This window comes from Eumetopias jubatus, unplaced genomic scaffold (genome assembly GCF_037043125.1).
Source record: "Eumetopias jubatus isolate StellerSeaLion01/CBP00866 unplaced genomic scaffold, mEumJub1_p1.0 scaffold_13, whole genome shotgun sequence".
Classification (NCBI taxonomy): domain Eukaryota; kingdom Metazoa; phylum Chordata; class Mammalia; order Carnivora; family Otariidae; genus Eumetopias; species Eumetopias jubatus.
The window spans coordinates 40,477,903-40,505,118 of record NW_028274819.1 but is presented as its reverse complement, the minus strand read 5'-3'; the positions used below and the strand labels follow the sequence as shown (position 1 = coordinate 40,505,118).

Genomic DNA, 27,216 nt, shown 5'->3' with positions numbered 1-27,216 from the left:
GCGCCTATCTGGCTCAGTCAGTGGAGTGTGTGACTCTTGATCTCAAGGTTGTGAGTTCAAGCCCTACTCTGGGTGTAGAGATTAACTAAAAATAAATCTTTCAGAGCGCCAGGGTGGGTCAGTTGGTTAAGGGTATGCTTTCCGCTCAGGTCACGATCCTGGGGTCCTAGGATTGAGCCCCATGTGAGGCTCCTTGCTCAACGGGGAGTCTGCTTCTCCTCCCTCTACCCCTCCCTCCTTTCATGCTCTCTCTCTCAAATAAATCAATAAAATCGTTTTAAAAATAAATAAATAAAATCTTTACCAAAAAAAGATTGAGAATTCCTGACCTATGAAAAACCTCTCATTCTTTTCACTCATTCATTTTTTTGAGTTCCTAGTAAAACATGAGGCACAATGGTGGGAACAAGACAAATAAAACAATCCCAGAAATCAGTCACTTTATAAATAGGGAGAAAAAGAACACACACCTCCCTCCTGAGGGAGACACAGGCAAAGCGCTGAGTTGGAACCTAGAGGACAGAAGGATCACAATGGGTTAAAAGGGAACCATAAAAAACTTCCTAAGGGAAGTGGCACTGGAACTGAGCAGGCTTTATTAGAAGGAAAAGACAAAGGGCAGCAAAAAGCAAAAATATAGAGGATACATTTGGAGATACATTTAGTCTTTGGTTGAAACACAGGAATACAAGGAATGGAGTAATGAAAGATAAAAGTGGAAGAGTAATTCAGCACAAGGTATGAAATACTTTGACTTTCAAACCAAGGAACCTGAATAAATTTTAATTTGAAGGGCAACTGAAAGGCACTGAAGGATTTGGTATTAGGCAATCACATAATTTCTGTGAAGTGCTGTGGGCACACACTAGAAAACAGACTTGAGAAAAGCGTTGAGTGGTAAGGAAGTAAAGGTAAGGCCTTCCAATTACCGAAGAAATCTGGCGGAGAAGAAAACCTCTTTTTTTTTTTTAAAGACTTATTTGAAGGTGGGGGACAGAGGGAGACAATCTTCAAGCAGACACACTGCTGAGTGAGGAGCCAGAGGTGGGGCACTATCCTGCAACCCATGAGGTCGTGACCTGAGCTGAAATCAAGAATACGACACAACCGAGCCACCCAGGCACCCCAACCTCTCTTCACTTTCTGACCAGGAGAGACTCAAACAGATTTATAAGTAGTAGCTGAGAGTCTTTGGAATGAAAAGGACTGAAAATACAAGAAAAAGACAAAACCGTAGTATAAAATCCTGAAGAAAGAAAGGAATGACATCAAGACCACAGTGTCTATCTCTTCTGTTTGTTATCCTAAGCTCTGAGGTGGATAGGCCATTTGGCCTTGATCTCAGTGTCCTACAAGTTGTAATTTAATGAGGTAAAAAAGAACCTAGTAAGTTCCTGTTTTTCTAAAAAAAGATTTAATGGGAAATGAGAATGAAAAAGAAACAGCATAAGCAATGTCAGTTCTCAAGAGAAGTTGCAGGGTGATTGTGTTAAGCCAACTCCAAATTTATACTTCTTTGTGCTTATTCTCTCCCTTTAATATTTAAATCACTTAGAGCTTTTACTAATTATTTCTGTGTCTTCTGCAGTTTAAGGGAGCAAGTTTACTTCTTCCAAAACAACCCTTCAGTATTTGAAAAGTGTTATCAGGTCTTCTAAAAATTTAACATTCCCAAATCTTCATTGCTGGCATGTCAATTTCCAAATTCCTCTCTATTCTTGTCAACCTTCTACACAGGTGATTTAGTTTGCCTGAAAATATGGTGCCTAGAACTGAACGTAATACTCCTTAAGTAGTTGGATAACACAGAATAGAATAGAAACACTTAACTTCCTGGATTTGGATTATATAGAAATATAAATTTCTATATTACAACCTAAAATAGCATCTGATGTGTTTTTAAAGTGGCCATGTCACACTTCTGATTCAACTAAAACCCAAAGAAATTTTCACATAAAATGAATATAATCTTCCTACCTAATATTTATATACAATAGAATTGAGCTCAACCTGAAATTTGCTATTAATCAAATGTGACAATGAATATAAAACTTACAAATTTAAATTCCCTGTAAAAACAATAGTAGAATGTTGACAACTGTTCAAGATGGGCTCTGAGTACATGGGGGTTCATTTTATTATCCTATCTACTTTTGTCTATGTTTGAAATTTTCCATAACAAGATTTTTTTAAGTATTTTTTAACAGATTTTATTTATTTCAGAGACAGCGAGCGAGCGAGAGCGCAGGGGCAAGGGTGGGTAGGAGGAGGAGAGAATCTCAAGCTGAATCTGCGCCCAGCCCAACAGGAGGCTCGATCCCACCACCCTGAGATCATGACCTGAACCCCAATCAAGAGTTGCTCAACCTGACTGAGCCACCCAGGAGCCCCTTTAAGTACATACTTTTTTTTTCTTAAGATTTTATTTATTTATTTGAGAGAGAGTGAAAGCGAGAGAGATCACAGAGGGAGAGGGAGCAGCAGACTTGCCACTGAGTGCAGAGCCCGATGGCGGGATCGATCCCAAGTCCCTAAGATCATGACTCGAGCCGAAGGAAGAGGCTTAACCATCGGAGCCACCCAGGCGCCCCAAATACATACTTTTATTTATTTTTATTTTTTTTAAAGATTTTATTTATTTATTCATGAGAGACAGAGAGAGAGAGAAGCAGAGGGAGAAGCAGGCTCCCAAGGAGCAGGGAGCCCGATGCGGGACTCGATCCCAGGACCCTGGGATCATGACCAGAGCAGAAGGCAGACGCTTAACCATCTGAGCCACCCAGGCGCCCCCAAGTACATACTTTTAAAAAGAAAGCTCTGTACAAACCTTCAAACGCTCCCCTTCTTACATAATCTATGATCTCATCCTTACTTCTTTTTCCAGCCTCATCTTCCACTTTATACCCCTACTTTCCAACTATACCAACTTATCTTTTGTCCCTTTCATTGTATAAACTTTCTGTGCCTCCATGATTTAATACTGTTTTTTGAATCTTCATCCATCTAACAAAACCCTACCTTTCTGCAAAGCTGAGTTTAAATATTACTTCTGTTAAGCCTGCACACTCTAGCCTAGCAAAAAAAACTAAGCAAATAAAAGGTGGCTATAAATGCTTACCCAAGTCAGTGCAACAGTTCTTCTTAAGGGCTGGTTTGCCCAAGGTTACAGAACTCTGCTGAGGCAGAGCTGAGACTAGAATCCACTTCTCCTGAGTCCAAATCTAATCATCTTTCCATTTCCATGCATTAAGTTGATGGTAACATAAACGAGTAGGATTAAGAAAAGGTTTTTCTCATCACCCTAGTACTCATTCTACCAATGGACCACAATGTTTGCTTGCTCACACATCAAAAGCAAACAAGAGCGTTCTCTTTCCCCCACTAGCTACGTGGAAGAGGAAGACAGAAGGAAGCAAGCAAAAATTAGAGATACTATGCGAAGGGTAAGTAGGAGATTCCGTAACAGGATCTTTCTACCCAAGAAGTAATAATCAAAACTCTTCACCTTAGAGAAATGGCAACTCACTCATAAATGCATCATGCATTCAGCATGCTTTGTACCCACCGCTGCACACGGTCCCTGCGCCCAAGAAGCTTTATAGCGGAACCAATACCTTTTTTCAGCGGTATCTTTAATACTGTATTCAGATCTCTCCAGGAGAGAAGCCTCAGTAACCAAGTTTTCAAAGCAGGTTCACAGACCAGCAGCACTGCTCAGCCCCGCTTCATCAACTCCAGGCCGGCAGCCCCCAATTCTCAGCGGATCAGACCCTCTCACTGCCGACCGCCAGAACACGCATCGAGCAACTAAAAGCGGTACACACACTAAAACGAGCAACTAAGAGCGACACCTGAGAGTCTTTCTCCCCTTCCGCACCTCCCCTCCCTGACTTACGTCATCCAGAAGCGCCGAGGACGCGGGGACAACGCTATTAACGGTACTTCCTTGTCACGTGACGGGTTACGCCCCTGCTTGCGCGTGGTCCCTCCCCCTCCGGCCGCGGTCGCAATTACGCTCTCTGCGGCCTGCAGTCCACGGGTTGCTGCCGGCTGACGACGCAGCGCCAACAGGGACCGGAGGACCTTTAGGCTAAAGGGGTGAGCCAGCCAGGATCCCGGAACCTTTCACAGCTTGAGACCGGCGAAAGGAAATGAAACAGCCGGGAACCGGCGGGGGAGGGAGGGAACTAGCGGAAGGTGTCATGGCGGCCGCGCTCTGGGTCACGTGCCCGGCAGGCCCGCCTTGGTACTTCCGGTCACGTGCCCTCAGAGTCCTCGCAGCCAGCGATGGAGGCGAGACCCCCCAGTAACAGAGGCGGTGGCGACGGCGGTGGCTACTGGGTTTCAGCGTTCTCCCGGCAGCGTCTCTAAGAAGCGCAGCGGAACTCGACCCGACCCAGCCCAGTTACGTACTCCCTGCCCAGGGCCGTAGCTTCCACCTGGTAAGTTTAGACCGAAGAATGGGGGTGGGTGGGTGGTTGAGTGAGGAGTTGACAGGCCCGGGGGCCGCAGGACGGCGCGGATTCTACCCCTTTTCCCTGTGTCCCTGTTGCCGTCGCCACAACTCCTAAGTCAGCCGTCTCGGTAGCCCTTTATTGTCCTGAAGCGGGGGATAGGCGACCCCTAATCTGCTGGCCTGTGGGAAGTCTGCCCCATTAATAAAAGTAGGGACTCGAAGATTTACCCAAAGCCAGGATCAGACGTGGCTCCGGAGAATGAAGGACGTGGAGGCCTCTGCCTGACAGAGGATCCCTTCCCGTTAGGAAATGTGCTGTTAAGTCTTTCGGCTTCTGTAAGAGAACAGCTTTCACCGTAGCGTCTGCACACCTTTTTCTTGACCTGTCAATCCTACCGCTTCTTAAAACCCTAACGCGTGTGCCAATCCGCACGCCCAGTTTTGTTCGATGCCCAATTTTATTGTCTTGTAATGATGCAAAATAGACCAGCAACCCATGGAAATGTATAATTATTTTATAAATTCCCCAATGTTCTCAGAGACAAAATTGACTAAAGGAGTATATTCAGTTGACTCTTAAACGCTCGTTTTGGCGTCTGTATAGTGGGGGAGGGGGAAGAAATATAAAAACTTACCCTTTTGCCTATTGGAAGACCGAATTTGAAAAACATATAAAAACTAAGTGATTTGAAATGCACCTTGCAGTATTAACTCCATGAGGCAGTGGAACAGTTTCTCCCCACGAATTCTTACTGTGAACTCCAGTATACAAAACAGCATGCTCTGATGGAATTGAATTTGGGAGGGCCAAGCCCCACCCAGTCGGCTTCCCCTCTTGGAACAGTTTGAAAACCGCTTAACTGGGCTTTGGTAAATAATCCAAAATTGCCAGCCCTAAAATAGATTTTTAAAGTCAAAACTAACAAATGAGATGGAGGAGTCACAACAGAAGGGAAGATAATCTCCAGTATCAGGCCTATGGCTTACGGAAGGACTGGGCTCAGGAGAGAACTTTGTACCTTTTAGCAGACAGACCTAAATCCCTCATTTGGGAAGAAGGGAGAGATCATTTGAGGCCATTAAGCCTGTTCTTCTGCCCTTACTCAGCTGACATTTAGCAGTGCAGCAGATTGAAAGTTTGAGTTTCTCTTAGATGATATTATATACATTCACAGTAGTGTAGATGTAAATTAACCATGCAAATGCAGGGCGGGCTCTTTTTTTTTTTTTTTTTTGGTGGGCTCTTTAAAAATACTAGGAAGATTGGTGCAGAGAGGAATCTGTTCAATAAACCAAATGATCAGCTTCCTGCATGTACTGCCCCGGAGGCATTTATCTTCTCCCTGCTGGTTTATCTTTCCACCTTTTAGCCCTGCTTTTCTGTGCTGCTGGGTTTTTTCCCCAATCATCAGACTGAGCTTTCCTAGCATTTTGACCACTATTTCTACCTCATGGATACTGCTGCTAGGGGTGTCTTGTGCCCTTCCTCTTTTCTCTCTTAGCCTGCCTTCAATGTGGCTAGTATCAGGCATTCAACTAATAAGTCTCTCCCTTCCCCACTTTGATTACTAACTGATGGCTCTCTCAATTTTGATATTGTACTCTTGTCGGCATGCAGTACTTATTGGTGAATTTGAGCATACGTTTCGTTCTGTCTTGGTCTCTGTCGCATTTTCCTCCTTCTGCCTCTCCCTGCACTGCTGTAAAATGAAAAAGTGCTTGGTCTCAAAATTGCTACATCAGTTATTCCCCTTAATAGCTTCATTGTGTGTGTAGCTTTCATTAAAATGGTAAATTTTGTTCTCTTTTTACATACTTTCAAGGCCCTATTCCCTGTAATGCTGAATTGTTAAAATTTTTTTGGATTGCCTCATAGCAAGCAGCATTCCAGATCTCCATTTTGTATGCTGGCAGATACAGCAGCTCTCTCTAATAATCCTTCTTTTAGAGGCTGATATGGAGTTTAGACTTCACCTGTTGTCCTTGTTCCTGCCCCATTTATCTCTGCACATTAGAAAGAGATGTAATTTAAAGGTTTCTGTTGATCAGTTTCAAATTCTTTCTATCCCTGTTTCCTTATAAGCCAATTACTGGAATCTCTGAGGAATGATACTGTGATCTCTGAGAGCTGTAATGCTTCCTGGAGTTTAGCCAAGGATATATGTGCAAAGGTGTCTTATGTATCTTACCAAGCTGGTGTTCTTTTAACAACAAGGATCTTAAATAGGTGTCACAGGTATTTATTGGACTCTTCATATAGGCCAAATATGTGGCTGGGTGCTGTATTGCAGTGAATACAATACATGCACCGTCTTCCCTTTATGAAGCTTGTAGTCTGTCAGGGGAGAGAGACATTAAAAGAATTACTTTAGAAATTAATTGTCTTTGTGATAAGTGCTATCAAGAGAACAGAAAGTCTTGCCTAGTAATTTTGAAACTTAGTACTTTAAGTACCAAAAAAATGAGTAAAAGCCAGTTGATAGGAAAGGAGGAGAATGTGCAAAGGCTCAGCAAGGCATGTACGTTTAACTTCAAGCAAATATTTAACTGCAAATGAATTAATCCCTTTACTGGAGGATCTTGCTATTTAAAGAAGTCTTGTGGCAGATAATTTCATGAAGTAAATAATCTTTTAAGTAGGGTCATCTGGGTGGCTCAGTCAGTTGAGTGTCGGAGTCTTGGTTTCGGCTCAGGTCATGATCTTGGAATCCTGGGGTTGAGCCCTGTTCTGTGCTCAGCGAGGAGTCTGCTTGTCCCTCTCCTTCCCCCTCTACTCGTCCCCCGCATGCGCACATGTGAGCTCTCTCTCTAATAAATAAAAAAATCTGTAAAAGATAGTTTTTTAAGTAAAGCTAGATCTTCATCGAACTGATTTGTTTAAATGGAACTAACCAATATTTTTCATAAACAAAATATTCTGTGGCTGTTATAGAGGCCTACTGGGAAGAAGTTTTTGCTACCCAAGGAGCGAGCCATCTTTCAGAAAAATCTGGAAATCACATAAGGCATTGTAGGATATCCCCACTGATTCTATTAAACTTTCTAAAACTTGGGCGCCTGGGTGGCTCAGTTGGTTGGGCAAACTGCCTTCGGCTCGGATCATGATCCCAGAGTCCTGGGATCAAGTCCCGCATTGGGCTCCCTGCTCAGTGGGGAGTCCGCTTCTCCCTCTGACCCCACCCACTCTTGGCTCTCTCTCTCTCTCTCAAATAAATAAATAAAATCTTTAAAAAAAATAAATAAACTTTCTAAAACTGTTCTTGTACAATCAATAGAGGTGCTACAAATGAACAAGGAAATTTGCCAAGCAAGTTAGCTGAGACAATTGACTAGTCATCCCAATGTTCAGTTACTTATCTTTGATTTATTTTTAGTGTTCTCCCAAATGGATTTTAATATAAATGGTTTTACATGCTAGTGACTGACTCTGATGGTTCTCTCCATCTAATTCTCCATTTTACAGTTTCAGTGTCTTCAACTCATCTTTTCTTTCTTACCTCCTTGTGTCAAAAAAGTTTTTCTGTTCTCCAAACCTAGCACTTTTTAATTTGTGCCTATAAGCCCAGTTAATGGTAGACTTGCTCTATCAGCTGTCCTTGCTCACTGCTTTTCCTCCATATATGGACATACTTAAAATTGTCTGCTTTCCCCCTGTCCATAAAGCCTCCCCTCCTATCTTTCAGATTTCGATTCACGTTTCCTAAAATGTGGTTTGTATAGTATACAGTGTAACTTCAGATAGTACAAACTTTTTTTATTCTAAGTTGTTATAATGTGTATTATAATTAACATTTAAGTATTAAATAGTTCCATAAATGTTATAAAATTTTCTTTATACATTAAATTTTTAAAGTAAATAAAGAACAATTGATACATATTACAGAAATTTTGAAAATAACAATTGTTTTCTTATACTAACACCCCTAACACTTTTCCCATATTACCTTATAAATCTCTGGTTTGTTAGGGAACAAACTCTTAGAAAGACTTTTTTAATAACTACTTTTCTCATTATAAAATACGTATTTAGTATAATCCAGAAAACAAAAAGAACATTAAAGTTGTAATTCATCACCCATAGGTAACCACTATGAAGTTGGTGTATATATCCCTCCAGTCCTTGCAAAATAGCATGGTGGAACTCCAAGGTCAGGCTGACCCAGATTCAAAGCTGTCTACTTCCTTGATGTGTTGGGAAAGCATCTTGATTTTTTTAGACCCAGTTTCCTTTATCTGCAGAATAGAACTAATAATAGAACCTACCTCAGGATTGTTAACTGGGGACTGAATGAGATAATGCCTATAAAGGACTTAGCCCGGTGCCTGGCACGTATTAGTAAGCATTGAGTACCTTTTTTGTTTTTTTAACGTAAGCTCTACACCCAACATGGGGCTTGAACTCATGACCCTGAGATCAAGAGTTGCATGCTCTACCAACTGAGCCAGCCAGGCTCCCTACATTGAGTACATTTTAGATAAATTAATAATATGAAATCAAATTACATGTCTTTTTTTCTGCTTTCTTCGATTATCTAACAGTGTATCTTTCCATGTCATTAAATAGTCTTTTCAGACAGTGGTTTTTCAAACTTTAAACAGTAATAACTCTAATCAAAATCTAGGAGGGTGTTAAATAAGTAAATCAGTTAAAAGATGGTATTATATATTAAGAACGTTAGTCTTTGTCGTGTATGTTTTATAGATATCCAAACTGGAGATTGTAAAACAACATGAAGTATTTTCATTGGCAAGTGAAAAACAAGTTAATTTATCTCCACCTGCATGACTCAGTAGCACCTCACACTCTTCATGTCCAGAACTGAATTCCTTGTCTTCGCTTTCAGTCCTATTCTTTCTTCTAAATTCTTTCTGTAGATGGCACCACTGCACTCATGTCAGTAGGGCTTAGGAATGGGGTATGAGCAAGCAGCCATGACAGCCTCAGTGCTTGCCGTGTCTATTCATCCTGCTTCCTCAGTATTCCTCCTTGTCCCTTCCTCTCCATTTTTGCTGCCACCAGCCTGGTTCAGACCCTTGCTAGTCCTTCTCTTAAGTCTGTTTCATATTGTGAAAGATTAATTTCCTAAGATATAAATTACTGCCTTGTTCAAAAGTCCTTAGAGGTTTTCTGTTGTCTACCATGTATGGTGGCATTCTCCACTGTTTCCATCTTAACCATCTGATTCCATATCCCTTTGATCTTTATCATGAACTTTATACTACATCCAGAGCAGACTACTTACCATTCCTTGTGTCTCAAGCCTTTGCCCCAAACTGTTCCCTTTGCCTGTACTGCCTATCTCCTTTTCTCTGTCAGAATCCTTATATAAGACCCAATCCATAATTATGTATAAAAAAGAACAAACTACTGATACATGTAATAATGTGAATTTCAAAAAACAGGTTAGGTGAAAAGTCAGAGACAGTATATGGTGCATGGTTCTATTTATACGAAAACCTAGAAAAGAAGGAAACTAACCTGTAGTGATGGAAATCAGAAAATAGTTGCTGGAGGGTGAGAGGAAGAGAATTGAATGGAAAGGAACATGAGAGAATTTTGGGGAGGTGGTAGAAATGTTCTCTGTCTTGTTTTGAGTAATGGTACATAGGTATATACAACTGTCGAAATACATCAAACAGACCACCTAAGATGTACGCATTTTGGTGGTTTGTTAATTATACCTGAATTTTTTTAATTGCACTAAAAAACCTATGACAAACCTTTGACAAAACCTCTTCTGCAAAGAAATGGCCTCTGAGTCCTAATTCAGACGTTTTTTATCTCCCTTTAGGAACCTCACACATTCTAATTTATATACACAGATACATATCTTTATCTCTTTAAAAGCAAAAATCATTATTGTCAGACATTTATCTTTGGATAATCCCTAGATTTGTTGGCTAAGCACAAATTTATTGAATAAATGTATTCTCATTGACCCTTTTTCTTTCTGTTCCTCGGGTGGAGTAACCTGTAGAGTACCTATGAAAGGGAATATTTAGCTACTCAAAATTCAGGAAATCAACTCAAGAGAACTTAAGATTTCACTTTTTACTTGTAATTTTTATTTCTAAATTACTGCTTGAGTAAATTTTTTGATTGTAGCTACACTTGTGAGTGAGCATAACTTGTCAGATTATATATTATACATATGAAACTAATGTAATATGTGTCAACTACAATTAAAATGTGTTTTTTTAAAGATTTTATTTATTCATTTGACAGAGAGAGACAGCTAGAGAGGGAACACAAGCAGGGGGAGTGGGAGAGGGAGAAGCAGGCTCTCCACTGAGCAGGGAGCTCGATGCGGGGCTCGATCCCAGGACTCTGGGATCATGACCTGAGCCGAAAGCAGACGCCTAACAACTGAGCCACCCAGACACCCCTTAAAATGTTTTTTAATCCAGTCATATTTTTCATTAATCATAAGAGGTGATGGTAGAATTGCTGATTTCCATTATTTTTAATGCCTGCCACTCTTCCTGGTGCTTACTTTTCCCACTATGTCCGAACAGAGATGTTCCTCAATTATTTTGCAATAATCAGTGGCAGATCCAGTATTTCATTGTTCCCAGTTGTTTTAACCTCCAGGAAAAATGTTTCAATCAAGCTTCACTTGTTTGCTCATGGCAAATTTAATTCTTATGCCTGTGTTAATTCTATTACCTGTGATATGTTAATTTCTCTACAATTGTATTTTAAGATATCCCTGAAAAAGTAAATATTTTAAAATTATGTTTTAAGTCATCTTTTTTGAGAATGAAAACTTAGTCATCACTTCACCAGAAATGACATATATGGGGCATTTGTGCTATCACATTTCCCATCTCAGCCCATGGCAAACATTGCCATCAATCATGGCTTTTTTCCTGTTAAGCCCATATAGCCTCACATTCCCTTTCAGCCTCATATTACAGACAGCCACACCCAAGCCTCTAGGATTTGGGTTGAGCATTTATCCCAGGACTGGGAAGGAAGGAGTAGAGGTAGGGAGACTAAAAGCTGTTGCCTAGATAATGAATTAGCCATATACAGGTGAATCTTCGGCCAAGACCTGGAGAACAGTTGAAGACATTTGATTGTTAAAGGATGGGGGAAATAGCATCTGAAGTGTTAAGGGTTAAAAGTTTTATTTTAAAGCACACAGGAAGATATTTAGACCAGGAATCCGGAAACGTGGGTGTGGTTTCAGCTCTGAGAGAGGTTCTGGGAAGATCACACAAACCCCATGGCACTTAGTTGTTGCAGCTAAAACAACTGAACTAAACATTCAATAGGGTTCTAATTCTAAAGTTCTACAATTCTAGATCTAGATTAGATAAAAGACAGTATATCTGTAGTCAAGTCATACATTTAAGACTTAGGAATATTACTGAGGAACTAAAAGTAAAATTGAAAATACTCTGATTAGAATAGGTAGAAATGGTTTAAAAACTGCCAAGTGTCATAAACTGTGTTGTATAAATTCATACCTGTGGTATGAGCAGATGAAATTTAATTTTAAAGGATAATGCCATACAACTTTATCTTCAACTGTCAATCAGGGACTTTTTTCCTCCTCATTATTAGTTTAGGTTTAGATTTGGAAAGGACTCCAGAAGTCAACAAATCTGATCCTAATTGAGATGTGAAATTTTTTGTCTCTGTTAGCACTTTCTAGGCATCATGGCAACTTCATCTGAAGAAGTTTTGCTGATTGTGAAGAAGGTGCGTCAGAAGAAGCAGGATGGAGCTTTATACCTCATGGCAGAAAGAATCGCTTGGGCACCTGAAGGCAAAGACAGATTTACAATCAGCCATATGTATGCAGATATTAAATGTAAGTCATCTATACTAAGGTCTGATGGAATATTTGTTAGTTATTTTATAAAAAGATTGCTCATATAGTCTGTGGGTTTTTTATTATAGTGTCCAAAAAAAATCAACCATATTGAAATAATTATAAAGTGGGACCACTGAATATGTGTTATTCTGTAACCTGTGATTAGTAATATACTTTGTATAGTTTTATATAGTAAATCTACATCATGTAAAGCTCTCCACATGTATCTTCTTTAAGGAGTTGCATAATAGTCTGCTAAATGGATATACAGTCATGTATTTAATTAGTTTTCTGTTGAAGGACGGTTAGGAAGTTTCCAGAATTTTTTTAATGCAAACAATACTTCAGCATAGTTCTGTGGGGTAATATCTTTGTGAGGTTGTATGTGTGAGATAGATCCCTGCAGTAGATTTACTGGTTCAGATGTTTCATATGTTTAAACGCGTTAAAATGATAGATGATGGCAGATTGCCCTTTCATAAAATTATCATTTAAGCAAGTAGTCTAATTAATCTTCGGTTATGTGGCCATCATCTGTTGAGAGAAGATAGACTCACTTTTTTATTGGACGGAGATAGGAGATAAAGGGGTATCCTTAACAAATTGTGGTATCTGAACTGCAACCGTTAATGTGAATTCATTTTTTTTCCTGGATAGAAAATTCTTCTCCTAGATAAAATCCTGTGTAGATTTCAAGGAACATGACACCTCAAAAAATAGTCAACCTTACACATTCAAGTGCTCAATTTATAAATGCCCTTTGTGTGTCAACAGTGGCCCTAAGAACTTACCTCTATTTTGCTGCTGGAAATGACCAAGATTTTCATCTGTCTCCACAGAAACAATTTGAATTTTAACTTTCAAAAGGAAATACTGTTTAAAATTCATCATAATTAGGTCCTAAGCTATCTGGTCTTTTGTCCACTATTCGGGTAATACTATCTCCTTTTCAAAAGTCTGTGGAAGGGGCGCCTGGGTGGCTCAGTCGTTAAGCGTCTGCCTTCGGCTCAGATCATGATTCCAGAGTCCTGGGATTGAGCCCCGCATGGGGCTCCCTGCTCAGTGGAGAGCCTGCTTCTCCCTCTCCCACTCCCCCTGCTTGTGTTCCCCCTCTCGCTCTGACAAGTGAATAGATAAAAATCTTTAAAAAAAATAATAATAAAATTCTGTGGAAAAGTGCCTCACCAAGTTCCTCCTAGTATTCTTACAAACTAACATTTGTACCAAAAGAAACTCATAAATTAGGAACTGCCTCTATTAGCATTTCTCTTAAACAGGAAGCTGGTCTTGTAGCTGTGCAAAACACGTACTCATTGTGATACCCACACACACAATGAAGAATATACCCTTCTATTTCTTGACAATTCTTCTGTTACTGAGGAGAGCGCATACCCAAATCTAGATCTGCACCAGATCAGTTTTTGTTTTAAGTTGAATATTTGAAAAAAATACCCATTTCTGAAAGGAACCACTGAAAGTTATCAATAGTAAATTACTAAGGTGAAAATCAGCAGTTAAGTAAGCTAATTAAAAAACTTCAGGGGGTACCTGGGTGACTCAGTCAGTTAAGCTTCTGCCTTCAGCTCAGGTCTTGATCCTGGGGTTCTGGGATCGAGCCCCACATTGGACTCCCTGCTCAGCAGGGAGTCTGCTTCTCTCTCTCCCTCTGCCTGCCACTCCCCCCTGCTTGTGCTCTTTCTCTCTCTCTTTCAAGTAAATAAATAAAAAACACTTCAGAAGTAGGCCTCTCAGAGGCAAAGTCTAAGATGGAACAAGGATAAACCAATGACTGAGAAAAGATACCTAGAAAGGGGTGATAGTTTTGTTTTTGAGAAATAGAATACCAGAGTAGGCTGGCTGACAGTGTAATTCCTCTATATTGCTGTTTTTGGTAGTAAGATATTTTATCTAAACTGTTGATCTGGAAGTCGCATCTTTATTGGAAAAGTTTGTTTAGGACCTAGGCGATTTGGGTTGTGAGCTCTAGGCAGCTTGTTTCACACTACCAAGAGTCTCCCATTTCATGGGGCAAAGCCCCTCCATCTTTCTTCCCCTGACAAAGACAAGCACTACTATTGCCATGAGGCCCACTACTTTAAGAGTACAAGTTCTCCATTATGTTGGTGTATTTTGAGGTTCCCAACCTCAATTTATTATGAAAAGTTTCAAAGAGAAAAATTTTAAGAATGGTACAATGCATACCTATACAATATGTCCCACTTACTATTATGTGTGCAAACACTTTGCTCTGTAATATTTTCACACCAAGAAATTTTTGGTAACAATGTTTCCTCATTTGTCCCAATAATGTTTTCTGTAGCAGTGATTTTTTTTTTTAAACTATATCCAGTCTAGCTTCACAGATGGAGTTGTAGTCTCTTTAGTCTTTATAGGCTTGTCACATATCACATTCTGATTATGTTTGCTTGCCTCTTCAAGGTTTTCTTTATTTGTGTAGACCTGTATTTCTCAAAAACTGAAAGTAAGGTCTACACGCTTGATTATACTCAGATTAAACCCTCGCAGCAAGGACACCTCCTAGGTGATGGTATTTACTTATTATCCTATCCCCACAGAAAGCCCATAGTGTGAGGTTGTGCCACCCACTTTGGATGAGACGAAGTTTCATCACTGGGTTGAAGTGGTGACACCAGATCTCTCAAATGTAAAATTATGTATTCTTCTTTGCAATTAGTAAGACATGGGCTGTGTTTTGGAGTTTTTTGAATTATGACAGATCATTTTTATTAATGATAGTGTTTTTTGGAGTCTGATGTTCAGGGTGGGTTCAGGACTCCTAGTTGGCTATTTAGAGATCTGCCCCAGTTGAATGGAAACAAAAGCCCTTTAGTATCTTGAGGTGGAGGCAGTAAGTGAGAAGTGCCACACAAAGAGGATACTAAAGAAGGAAGCAGAGTGTTAGCAGTGAATTTGTTAAACTGTGCTCTGATTATATTTGATTATTTGAGAAGAGGGCATTTCTGCAAAAGCATTAAGATTGGAGCAGGGCAGCTAAAGCCCAAAGGAATTCTGAATTTTCTTGGGAGGAGAGTAGCCTATTGTTGGACAGTTTCCAGTGTGGGTGTCCTCATCTAATTTGTCTCATGCTTCTTTTTAGGCCAGAAAATCAGTCCAGAAGGAAAAGCTAAAATTCAGCTTCAGCTGGTGTTGCATGCTGGGGACACAACTAACTTCCATTTTTCCAATGAAAGCACAGCTGTGAAAGAGCGAGATGCAGTGAAAGACCTTCTCCAGCAGCTGCTGCCCAAATTCAAGAGGAAAGCGAATAAGGAGCTGGAAGAGAAAAACAGGTGAAGGGGGAAAAGAATAAAGAGACACTAGGTTCTCTCCAGTCTCTTAGTAGAGTAACAGCTTATTTCTTATCCCTTGTGCTGCATTAAACTAAATTAACTGCCTCAAGCCTAACATCTGGTGAGGAACACAACTGAGACTCAGAGGTGATAAGGTCCTTTCATTCCTTCTCCCAGTTCTCTTCACAGAGATGACAGGAGAGCATTAGAAGTATGTTTGTAAATGAGAAACCTGAAAGAAATCACATTGTAAGAAAGTTGAGAAAACATGAAATAATGAGTTTCTGATAAGACAAATTAATTCCATCGCCAGTATCTTCCATGCCATCTATGCTTAAGTCTCTAAGTGCCTATCAGTGAGAAACTGGTGGCCGGAAAATCTCAACCATACCTCCCCCTTTTCACGTTCATATGTGAAAGAGAATGCAGTACAGTTCAAATACAGGCATGGTGACCTTTGTATCACTGGATATAGAGATGAATAACACCAAATCCATACCCTCAAAGAGTTTAGTCTTTACTTTTTCAGCCTTCCATTTATCTTCATTTGTTCCTCCAAAAATGTTTTTTGTTTGTTGTAATTACTAACAAATGAACTAAATGACCTCTGCTGCTCCAGCATCATAAAATGGAAGTCGAGTGTCTCAGGGTTTCATGTTGTTAAAGTAGTTAAAGTCTTTTTAAAGTGTTACATAAGTAGTGTTTTATTCTAGAAGTTCAATATATTCAATATATTCTATCACCAGAATGCTGCAAGAAGATCCTGTTTTGTTTCAGCTTTATAAAGACCTTGTTGTTAGTCAAGTGATCAGTGCTGAGGAATTCTGGGCCAATCGTTTAAATGTGAATGCAACAGAGAGTTCTACATCCAATCATAAGCAAGATGTTGGCATTTCTGCAGCATTTCTGGTATGTGACCCTTCTGGATTTCTGAAGGGAAAAGAAAACCTTGATATATGTGTTAACAATGCCGTTTTTTTGGTAAAACTTAGCATTTCCTTAAAGTAAATTAGTGGATACTTTGCTTTCTATGGTATTCTTCTAAAATATAAATATATGCAGTACTGGGGCGCCTGGGTGGCACAGTCAGTTAAGTGGCTGCTTTTGGCTCAGGTCATAATCTCAGGATCCTGGGATCGAGTCCCACATCAGGCTCCCTGCTGGGTGGGGAGTCTGCTTCTCCCTCTCCCTCTGCTCTTCCCCCTGCTTGTGCTCTCTCTCTCTCTGTCTCATTCTCTCTCTCTCAATAAATAAAATTAAAAAAATATATATATGCAGTATTTTTTAAATAGATACTTTTTGCTAGCTATACGTTTTGGTTTGGGGACTTGACCTTTACATGCTAGAAAGTAAATGGACTTTAATAAAGAGAATCTTTTAGCAATTGAAGTAATACTTGTTTCCCCTAATTCTTTTAAATTTAGAACTTTCTGATACCTTTCTTTATGATTGCTTTATTTATAATACAGAGTTAAATTTGTAATGACCATGGTGTTATAGAAGAAGTAAGATTTATAAAATGTATTTTAGTGAAAAATTGGGAATACCTTACCTGTAGAATTAGAAAGTGGGATTCATTTAGTCTATACCCTGGTGGAACCAAAGCGGTATTTATGCATTTAACAAAAATTTGAGTACCAATTACATGTTTAGCATCTTCCTGGGTGCTTAGTAGTGAATTGAATTAATAAGGCCTTCCCTAAAGAAACCAGTCAGATACTATTTGTTTAGTAACTAAGGTTTAAGTTGTTTTGGTAACTCTACAAGTCTTATGGGTTTTTTTGGGGGGGTGGTTTTGGTTTTATGTATTTTGACAGAGAGAGAGAGACAGCAAGAGAGGGAACCACAAGCAGGGGGAGTGGTAGAGGGAGAAGCAGGCTTCCTGCTGAGCAGGGAGCCCAATGCAGGGCTCGATCCCAGGACCCTGGGATCATGACCTGAGCCGAAGGCAGACGCTTAACAACTGAGCCACCCAGGCGCCCCGTACAAGTATTATGTTAAAGCTCCACTAGCTGTCTACCTATTTGACCATGTTGAATTTTCAAGGATGCAGATTTTACACATCAGTAAGATTATGTGAAACCAAGCCAGGCTTCTTTGAGCCCTCTCTCAATGCCAAAAGTAAGGGTGAGGAACTTAATTTCTGTCTCTGTAGTTTATTCAGAAAGTCTGTTTTGCCAGCTTTGTCCAGTGTCTATTATATGCTTACACATCTTCCCCCGATACTCTAATGAATATATATGTGTGGTTTTTATTTTAGGCTGATGTCCGGCCCCAAACAGATGGATGTAATGGTCTGAGATACAATTTAACCTCTGATATCATTGAGTCCATATTTAGGACCTATCCAGCAGGTAAGAAGAATCAGTTTTTCCACATAGTTGAAATATTTCTTTGGATGAGTTCAGTAATACATTAGTGAAAAACAAAAAGCTTTACCTTTACTCCTGATGAAGTGCAATAAAATATGTGAAGACATGTGGTAGTTATTAACGAGTCAGTATATAATGTGCTGTCATCAGTTCATTGGTATGCTGACTTTCCCATTCTTCCATCAGTCGTTCTTAAACTTTATTTACCCTTTAGCATACCTGCACAAAATGACCTGTTCAAGAGGCATCCGTAAATGAATCTCTACAGCAGTAATTCAGATCATCCTTCATGCTGCCTCCAGAGTGACCTTTCTAACCCACAAATCCTTACCCTTGCAGAAACCATTCTAAAAGTATCAATGACTTGACCCCAGCCTTAGTAATTTATGCTGTGCAACCAAGGTTGAGAGCCATCACTTCAGTTATTCTACCGACTAAACCGTTCTCTCTCACTCCCTCACTCCTGTTCCTTTAGTCTTTGGAAACAGATATCGAGACCCCATAGAACTCAAGTATTGCCCCACTGCCACCGCTATAAAATCCTGACTTCTTTGGGCAGGTAAAAGCCTCCCCTTTGCTTCTGTAGGAGCTTGTGTCTGCTTCAGAGAGCTATCAAATTGTAATGTAATTATTTTCATATTTTTCTGAGAGTAATAATTATATATAGTGTTTGTTATATACCAGACACCATTCTGAGGCCTTTATGTATATTAACTCATTTTAGTCATTACAAATAATTCTATGAGGTGGGCGCTCTAACTACCTTTGTATGACAGATGAGGAAACCAAGATGCAGCGAGATTATGTAATTTGCACAAGATCATATAGATTGTAAGTGGCAGACCTAGGTTTTTTTTTTTTTAAAGATTTTGTTTTTATTTATTTGACAGAGAGAGACACAGCAAGAGAGGGAACACAAGCAGGGGGAGTGGGAGCGGGAGAAACAGGCTTCCTGCTGAGCAGGGAGCCCAATGCAGGGCTCGATCCCAGGACCCTGGGATCATGACCTGAGCCGAAGGCAGACGCTTAACGACTGAGCCACCCAGGCGCCCCCGGACCTAGAATTTTAAACTCAGCCTCTCTGGCGCAAGAGACCATACTCTTAACTTCTTTGCTGATTGGACTATGAGCTCCTGGAATGTGCTGAACTAATAGTCTGTTGGGTATTGATTCTTGGTATTTCTACTAAAACTGTGAAACTTGTTAATTCTCTTGGAGCAAGACAAGGTTTTGTTTGTAATTTGTGAAGATTCATAAAGGTAGTGTATTACCTAAGTGCTCAAATTATATTTGTTACAGTTAGATTATTATATATAGTATATAAAGTTGAGCAGTTCAATCTGGTTTTTACTATTAGTATATATTTCAATTAATTTGAGAGATTTTAAGAAATGGAAATTCTGTATGTAACTTTTATGGGTTTTTTCTACAGTAAAAATGAAATATGCAGAAAATGTTCCCCACAACATGACAGAAAAGGAATTTTGGACACGTTTCTTTCAGTCCCATTACTTTCACAGGGACCGGCTGAATACAGGGTCAAAGGACCTCTTTGCAGAATGTGCCAAAATAGATGAAAAAGGTAACTGTTTATCCCTGACACACATTAAATTTAATTTTCTGCTCTCTAGTCATAGTGCTGTTAGTGAATTTTTTATTTCTAAGGAAGGTCAGACTTGACCAACTTTTTATTTCATTGATTTTCCAGGGTTAAAAACAATGGTTTCATTAGGAGTGAAAAACCCACTACTTGATTTGACAGCTTTGGAAGATAAACCATTAGATGAGGTACGTGGTATTAAAAGAATTTATGAGTGGGGTGCCTGGCTGGCTCAGTTGGTAGAGCATGTGATTCTTGATCTAGGGGTTGTGAGTTCGAGCCCCATGCTATGCATAGAACCTACTAGAAACAAAAAACATACATATTTTTTAAGGTTTTATTTATTTATTTGATTGAGAGACGGAGAGAGCACAAGTGGGGGGAGGGGCAGAGGGAGAGGAAGAAGGACAAGTAGACTCCCCAGTGAGCACAGAGCCTGACGCAGGGCTCAATCCAAGGACCCCGAGATCACGACCTGAACCAAAATCAAACACTTAACCAACTCTAAGCCACCCAGGCACCGCACAAAAAGAACAAATTTTAATTAAAAAGAATTTATGAGAGAAAACAGCCTTCCTAGTCTTCAAATAGTTTAAAAATTGCTTTCAGTGTAGATATTCCAGTTTTGAAAATATAAAATAAAGTTTTGTTGTTTGGAGTGATTTATCAGAAGTGCTTGTCAGTAGCACTGTTTGCTATTATAATTGCCTTGAAAAATTGAAATTCCTATATGACTTGCTAAACCTTTTTTAAAAGAATTTTCCTCCCATTGGTACTTCTCTAGGTAATGTGAAGACTTGATGTATTTGTGAGTCAAGCTTTATTCTCTGACATTAATCTAAAGAAATGTGGCTAAATATCAGTAGGCCGAGAAAAGATAACAAACATTTTTCCATAGCCCAGTGTTTGTCAGACTTTGAGCACACCCATGACCCTTGCGCCCGCACTAATTCCAGTAAGTTTCAACAGCTAGACCACCAAGTATGCACCACCTACCTCCACATCGTGACTACAGACTTACAGATGTATCCAGTCATGGTGAAAGATGGGATCCCTTTTGATTGAGGGATTCCCTACCTCTCAGTTCCCTCCCTGCCCCTATTTGTAAGCTAGGAGCTGGCCTTCCTCAGTTATTCTCTTCACACTCAGATATTCATTTTCTTACCTTACTTTTGGCTCCTCTTCTGCTGGCCATATACACATGCTTAAACCTTCCTGTCTTTTCTTTTTCTAAACTTTTTCCTTTATTTTAGTGTATGGTACTCAAGAGGTGAGGAAACCAGTGTTTAAACTTTTGACCTACAGTCTTTAGCAGAAAGTAATCCTTGGTGCCCAGATGAGTCGTTTCCTTAATGAAATTGAGTTTTCTTGGTAATTGTCCACATTCAGGCACTTTCTTTGTGAATTTCAGCATATTAAAACATGGTCCTCCTTAATCATCCTGAAAAAATAAAGCTTTGTGAAGCTTAAAGATATAGCTTAATATGGGCAGAAGATTTTAGTGCCTTTTTTTTTTAATTTTAAGGTTTTATTTATTTGAGAGAGAGAGAGCAGAGATTACAAGCAGGCAGAGGGAGAGGAATAAACAGACTCACTGCTGAGCAGGGAGCCTGATGTGGGGCTCGATCCCGGGACCCTGGGATCATGACCTGAGCCAAAGTCAGACGCTTAACCAACTGAGGCACCCAGGCACCCCATTAGTGCTTTTAAAAAAAAATAAAAATGGGGTGCCTGGGTGGCTCAGTCATTGAGCATCTGCCTTCAGCTCAGGTCATGATCCCAGGGTCCTGGGATCGAGCCCCGCATTAGGCTCCCTGCTCAGCGGGAAGCCTGCTTCTCCCTCTCCCACTCCTCCTGCTTGTGTTCCTGCTCTCGCTGTCTCTTTCTTTCAAATAAATAAATAAAAAATATTTTTTAAAAATGTAATAAATAAAAATAAAAATGTTGCTATATTGGGGTGTCTAGTTGGCTCAGTTGGAAGAGTATGTGACTCTTGAACTTGGGATTGTGAGTTCGAGCCCCACTTTTGGGTGTAGATTGCTCAAATTTTTTAACTTTAAAAAAATGATGACATATTACACATATCCATGTGTGACTTTGTTCTTCACTTTGCCTATTATCATTATCAGTTCAAGGTAAACCAGTTGTTAAGTACATAGACTATAAAACCAAACTACCTGGCTTAGACTCTCTCATTTTTTTTTAACATTTCTAAGGCCAGTTTTTTTATAAAATGAGGTTGATAGTACTGACCTTAGCAGCGAGTAGGAAAATTGAGGAGATGTTGGTTAAGGGTACCAACTTGCCACTAGCAGATAAATAAGTTCAGAGATCTGATGCACAGCATATAGTCAACAACGCTGTATTACAAACTTCAGAGTTGCTGCATCTTAGTTGTCCTTTCCACAAAACAGGAAACGATAGTCACATGACATGACAGAGATGTCAGCTTTAGGGTAATCATTGTAATATATAAATACCGAGTTTTAACACATTTTATACCTTTAACATAAAATATTAATGTGTCAATTATATCTCAGTTGAAAAAATGCAATACAAAAAAGATGTTGACTTTATAGGATTGCTACAAGAGTGAAGAGTGTGGTACACAGTGAGTGTTCAACAAATAATAGGTGTTGTTATTATTTATGTTTTTAGTGCCTGCCCAGTATTCTATTGTATGGAAATGTAAACATTTATATAACCAATCCCCTTAATAGAAATGTTAGGTGATTGAGTTTTTCCTTTGGTGCCTCTTTTTCCTCTGTCATCCTCTAGTTGTTGTAACTCTCCCATGTTACGGCCTTTGGCCACCTTCTGAATACATCATATTCATTCCATTGCTTTAAATACTAACATGTAATGATGAATCCCAGGTATCCATGGTCTCTCTGACCCCAGAACTCCAAAATTAGGCATCCACCTGCTTACTTGCTATCCTCACTTAGGTACTTCACAGTCACCGCAGCATAAATGTACAAAATGTAGCCTTTTGTTCCTCTCTTAAACCTATTTCTTCCTGGGTCTTCCCTCTCTCAATAAAAAAAAAAAAAAAAACGAACAAAAAAAAACATGGCCATTGGAACGCCGGAACGCCTACAGTGGCTCAGTCGCTTAAGCGTCTGCCTCCGGCTCAGGTCATGATTTCAGGGTCCTGGGATCAAGCCCCACGTCAGACTCCCTGCTCCGTGGGGAATCTGCTTCTCCTCCCTCTGCCTGACCGCCACCCCCCCCCCCGCCGCCTATGCGCATGCACCCACGCTCACATTTTCTCTCTCTCTGAAAAATCTTTAAAAAAAAAAAAAAATTTACCATGTACTCAGTTGCTCAAGCCAAAACCTGGGTGTCTCCTTGATTCCTCCCCTTCCTTTACCTCTAGCATTCATTTATCAGCAAGTCCTGTATAATACATCTCTGACTTGTCTACATCTGTCCATCTCCACACCTAACACCCTCTCACTATTATTAGACTACTGGCATTTTTGTTGTGATTGCTTTCATTAGCTTCCTAACTGATAATCCTGTTTCCACTTTTGTTCCCTATAGTTACTTTTCCCTGTCAGTAAGAGTTATAAACCAGATCATAATAGTTTTCTGTGTAAAACTGATGGATTCTCGTTGAACTTAAAGTCAAAACTCCTACAAGGCTCTTCTTGATTTGGCCTCTGCCTGCTTCTACCTCAGTTTGGGCCACTTACGCTCATTCATGTTCTAGATACCTTCTTTCAGGTCCATTCCAAGCTTTCTCTACCTCAGGGTCTTTGCACTTGCTATTCCTCCTTCCTGCTCTTCTGCCTAACTAGCTTCTACCCATCTTTTAGACATCTGTTCAAAGACTTCTTCAAGAGAGACAGTCCCTAGCCGCTCTATCTGAAGTAGTGCCTCCTCTCCATCCAGTCACTGTATCATGCCACCCTCTTTATTTTCTTCATACCATTTGTCATTTTCAAAAGTGATCTTCTCTCAGTAGAGTATAAGTTTTGTGAGGGTGCCTCTTGTTTACTGGCCTCTTCCCTGCATGCGGCATATAAAAGGCATCAGTAATTATTTGATAAAGGGATGAATGGTGTTGGAGTCTTTTTGTAATCTTTCATTTACCTTTATAGCCTTATGTCTCACCAATTCCTGACCCACGCTTCGTTCAAGGTGTAACTGCAGTACAGAAAAATGCCATGACACAATATGCATTATGTTGTTTGTACACCTATATTTAAGCAGTTTCCTTTCCCTGAAATGTTACTGTCTTCATGTCTGGCTTGCAAACACTTGATCAATTTATGGTGCTCCATGAAGCTTTTTTGAACCTACCTCTGCTCTCCTCCAGTGGGATTGGCTCCTTCCTCTCATGCAGCACATAGAAGTCTTAACCGTGTGTACTGGCTTACAGCCCAACATCCTACTAACTAATATTCTGGTTCCTTTAGCACAAAGTCTTTTTTTTTTTTTAAAGATTTTATTTATTTATTCATCAGAAAGGGGGGAGAGAGAGAGAGAATACACAAGCAGGGGGAGCAGCAGGCAGAGGGAGAAGCAGGCTCCCCACCGAGCAGGGAGCCTGATGCGGGACTCGATCCCAGGACCACAGGATCCTGACCTGAGCCGAAGGCAGACGCTTAACCGACTAAGCCACCCAGGCGTCCCCTTTAGCACAAAGTCTTAACAACTTTCTGTCTATAAGGCCTAGTACAAACTCAGTACGTGTTTGAAAATATCTGTTTCTCCAATACCTCTTTTTACAGAGCTTGGAAAAGTTGACTACCCTTGCTTAGACTAATATTTAAAAAGTTACAAAGCCAGAATTTGAATCCATATTTATGTGCCTCCAAAGTTCATGCTTTTTTCCCCACTGTATTCTGTTTCTTCATTTAATATTTTGCTAACTATATCCAAAACTGCTCTTTAAAAAAATTCACGGTTCGGGGCACCTGGCTGATTCAGTCTAGAGCATGCAACTCTTGATCTCAGGGTTGTTAAGTTTGAGCCCCACATTGGGTGTAGAGATGACTTAAAATATTTTTTTTAAAAATGCATGGTTTAAGGTTTTTTTTTTTTAAGATTTTATTTATTTGAGAGAGGAAGAAAGAGCACAAGTGGTGGGGTGGGGCAGAAGGAGAGAGAAAAGCAGACTCCTTGCTAAGCAGGGAAGCCGATGTGGGGCTCAATCCCAATGGTCCTGGGATCATGACTTGAGCCACTGAGGCACCCCAAAATGCACAGTTTAAGATTATTTTTGTGATGGCAGAAGGGGCATATTGTATTTTTTATGTGTATGTAACTTTTTAAATATTTATCTGTAAAAATTGAGTAATGCTCAGAATTAATATAGGCCCATCATGCAGAGAATTTTTTCAGCTAAGCATGTCTCTCATAATGGATAAGAAAACCAGAAATTTATTTTGATTTTTAATCTTCCAATTGTTTCTCACAGGGCTATGGCATTTCTTCCATGCCATCTACTTCTAATTCTAAATCCATAAAGGAGAATAGTAATGCTGCCATCATCAAGAGGTTTAACCATCACAGTGCCATGGTCCTGGCAGCAGGTCTCAGGAAACAGTTAAGTATACATGCAAAGGTGTAATAACTAGGCTTTTCAAGGTAGCCAGATGGAATTGTGTGGTTGTTCTGCTTGTGGTTTTTAACATTTTCCCCCTTTGTTTTAAGAGAAGCACAAAATGAACAAAATGGTGAGCCCAGCAGCATCGATGGAAATTCTGGAGATGCAGATTGCTTCCAGCCAGCAGTCAAAAGGGTATGGGTAAAAAGTTCAGAAGGTTTAGAGCTCAGGTTTCTCCAGATACCTTGTATAACTGCTAGAATTTTATGTTAATCCTTGATTACTTCAAATGACTCTGTTTGTCTGACCAAGACAGTAAGCATTTGGCGTAAATTGTAGAACGTTTTAAAGAATCTTGGTTTTAACTTGCCAGCCAGCTTTCCATGCACTCCTGTCTATTAACTGTTCTTATTGGTTTTGTTCTCTTTTTTTCCTTCACATGTACACATACACACATATTGACATACAGTTTGTGTTCTGGGCAAGAGTATTCAACAAAGGCAGGATGACAGGAAGAAAAACTAAAGGTTTGTGTATATGATTTTAAAAGATAGGATTGGGGCCTCATATTAAACCTAGCATTTGAGAGTTAGAAATGTGTTCTTATTAAATTTCGAAGAAATCATTTGGGGCTGTGGGGGAATATGGACAGAATTATCTACTTCCATATTTCTTTCCTTACAACTTTACTAAGCTACTCTACCTCTTGTTTTTTCAAGTTCCTCCCCAGTTATAAAAATAAATACAATAAAGTTTTCTTAGAGGGCAATCAAGCAATATGTATTAAAATTTTAAAGGTCTATGCCCTTAATTCCATTTTTGGGACGGCATTTCATTTTGGACAGTTATTTAAAAAGGAAAAGATGTGCAGGTATTTAGGTACAAATACTCATTACGGTATTATAATAAAATAGCAAACATTCTAGTAATAATATCTGTGGTATGTCCATACAATGGAGATTGATGCAGCTGTGAATAACTGGAAAAGGATTAATGACATAATTAAAAAGAGTTCATATATACCATAACAGTAGTTTAGTTCATAAAAAATTAAATTCAAGAAATCGGGCACCCAGGTGGCTCAGTCGGTTGCATGTCTGCCTTAGGCTCAGGTCATGATCTCCCGGGATCATGAGCCCCACATCAGGCTTCCCTGCTCAGTGGGGAGTCTGCTTCTTCACCCCACCCTTGTGCTCTCTCTCTCTCTCAAATAAAGTCTTCTTTAAAATAAATAAATCCAAGAAACCATTCTTGAGTTGTTGAAAATATGAGGTGGGAAACAAAAATGATTAATAAGAGTTCTTATCCTCAGTTTAGTGTCTATAGGGAAGACACAATCAAAAGTTTTTCAGAATAAAGCTTGAAGTATAGTAATTGTGTTATTTATAGTAGGAATCAAAGAAAATAAAAATTCGTGAATTAAATAAATGAAAAGTTCACAGGACAAACTACGTGACACAATTTCACATGTAAAAAAATGCTTATGAACTTTTTTAAAAACAGCTTCAAAAGAATATGCTAAATGGTTATCTTTAAGATAAGTCTTACACTTCAGTTCATTTTCCAGTAACTTAATGTTTCTACAGGCGCATATACTCCTTTTTATTTTTTATTTTTTTAAGATTTTATTTATTTAGGGCACCTGGGTGGCTCAGTTGTTGGGCATCTTCCTTCGGCTCACGTCATGATCCCAGGGTCCTGGGATCAAGCCCTGCATCGGGCTTCCTGTTCCGCGGGAAGCCTGCTTCTCCCTCTCCTCCCACTCCCTCTGCTTGTGTTCCCTCTCTCGCTGTGTCACAGGCGCCCCACATACATACTTTTAAAATTAACAAAGCCAGGGGAACCTGGGTGGCTCAGTCAGTTAAGCGTCTGCCTTCAGCTCAAGTTATGATCCTGGGGTCCTGGGTTTGAGCCCCACATTGGGCTCCTCACTCAGCGGGGTGTCTGCTTCTCCCTGTCCCTCTGAACCTTCCCCTTTCTCATGTTCTCGCTTTCTCTTTCTCACTCTCTCTCAAATGAGTAAAAATTTTTTAACAAAGCCAATAAGGTTTGTTTTCTTTTTAAGTTTTTATTTAAATTCCAGGTAGTTAGCGTGTG

General features: G+C 39.7%; 2 protein-coding genes across 4 annotated transcripts in view; one reads left to right on the top strand and one right to left on the bottom strand.

Moving 5' to 3' along the window:
- The window catches only part of HPS5 (HPS5 biogenesis of lysosomal organelles complex 2 subunit 2), a 46,719-nt gene extending 42,799 nt beyond the window's left edge, over positions 1-3,920 (bottom strand). The window contains exon 1 of one of the 3 annotated variants that reach the window (XM_028117683.2): positions 3,896-3,920. The gene's annotated coding sequence lies outside the window, so the exon portion shown is untranslated. The other 2 variants (XM_028117680.2, XM_028117681.1) reach the window with 2 other exon arrangements.
- Positions 3,921-4,006: 86 nt separating this feature from the next.
- The window catches only part of GTF2H1 (general transcription factor IIH subunit 1), a 37,582-nt gene continuing 14,372 nt past the window's right edge, over positions 4,007-27,216 (top strand). Inside the window, exons 1-9 of the mRNA XM_028117685.2 lie at positions 4,007-4,442; positions 12,108-12,276; positions 15,398-15,590; positions 16,337-16,499; positions 17,851-17,944; positions 19,395-19,544; positions 19,671-19,750; positions 24,991-25,118; positions 25,227-25,314. Of these exons, the coding sequence (XP_027973486.1) occupies positions 12,123-12,276; positions 15,398-15,590; positions 16,337-16,499; positions 17,851-17,944; positions 19,395-19,544; positions 19,671-19,750; positions 24,991-25,118; positions 25,227-25,314 (1,050 nt within the window). The 5' untranslated portion in view covers positions 4,007-4,442; positions 12,108-12,122. The remainder of the gene's footprint in view (positions 4,443-12,107; positions 12,277-15,397; positions 15,591-16,336; positions 16,500-17,850; positions 17,945-19,394; positions 19,545-19,670; positions 19,751-24,990; positions 25,119-25,226; positions 25,315-27,216) is intronic.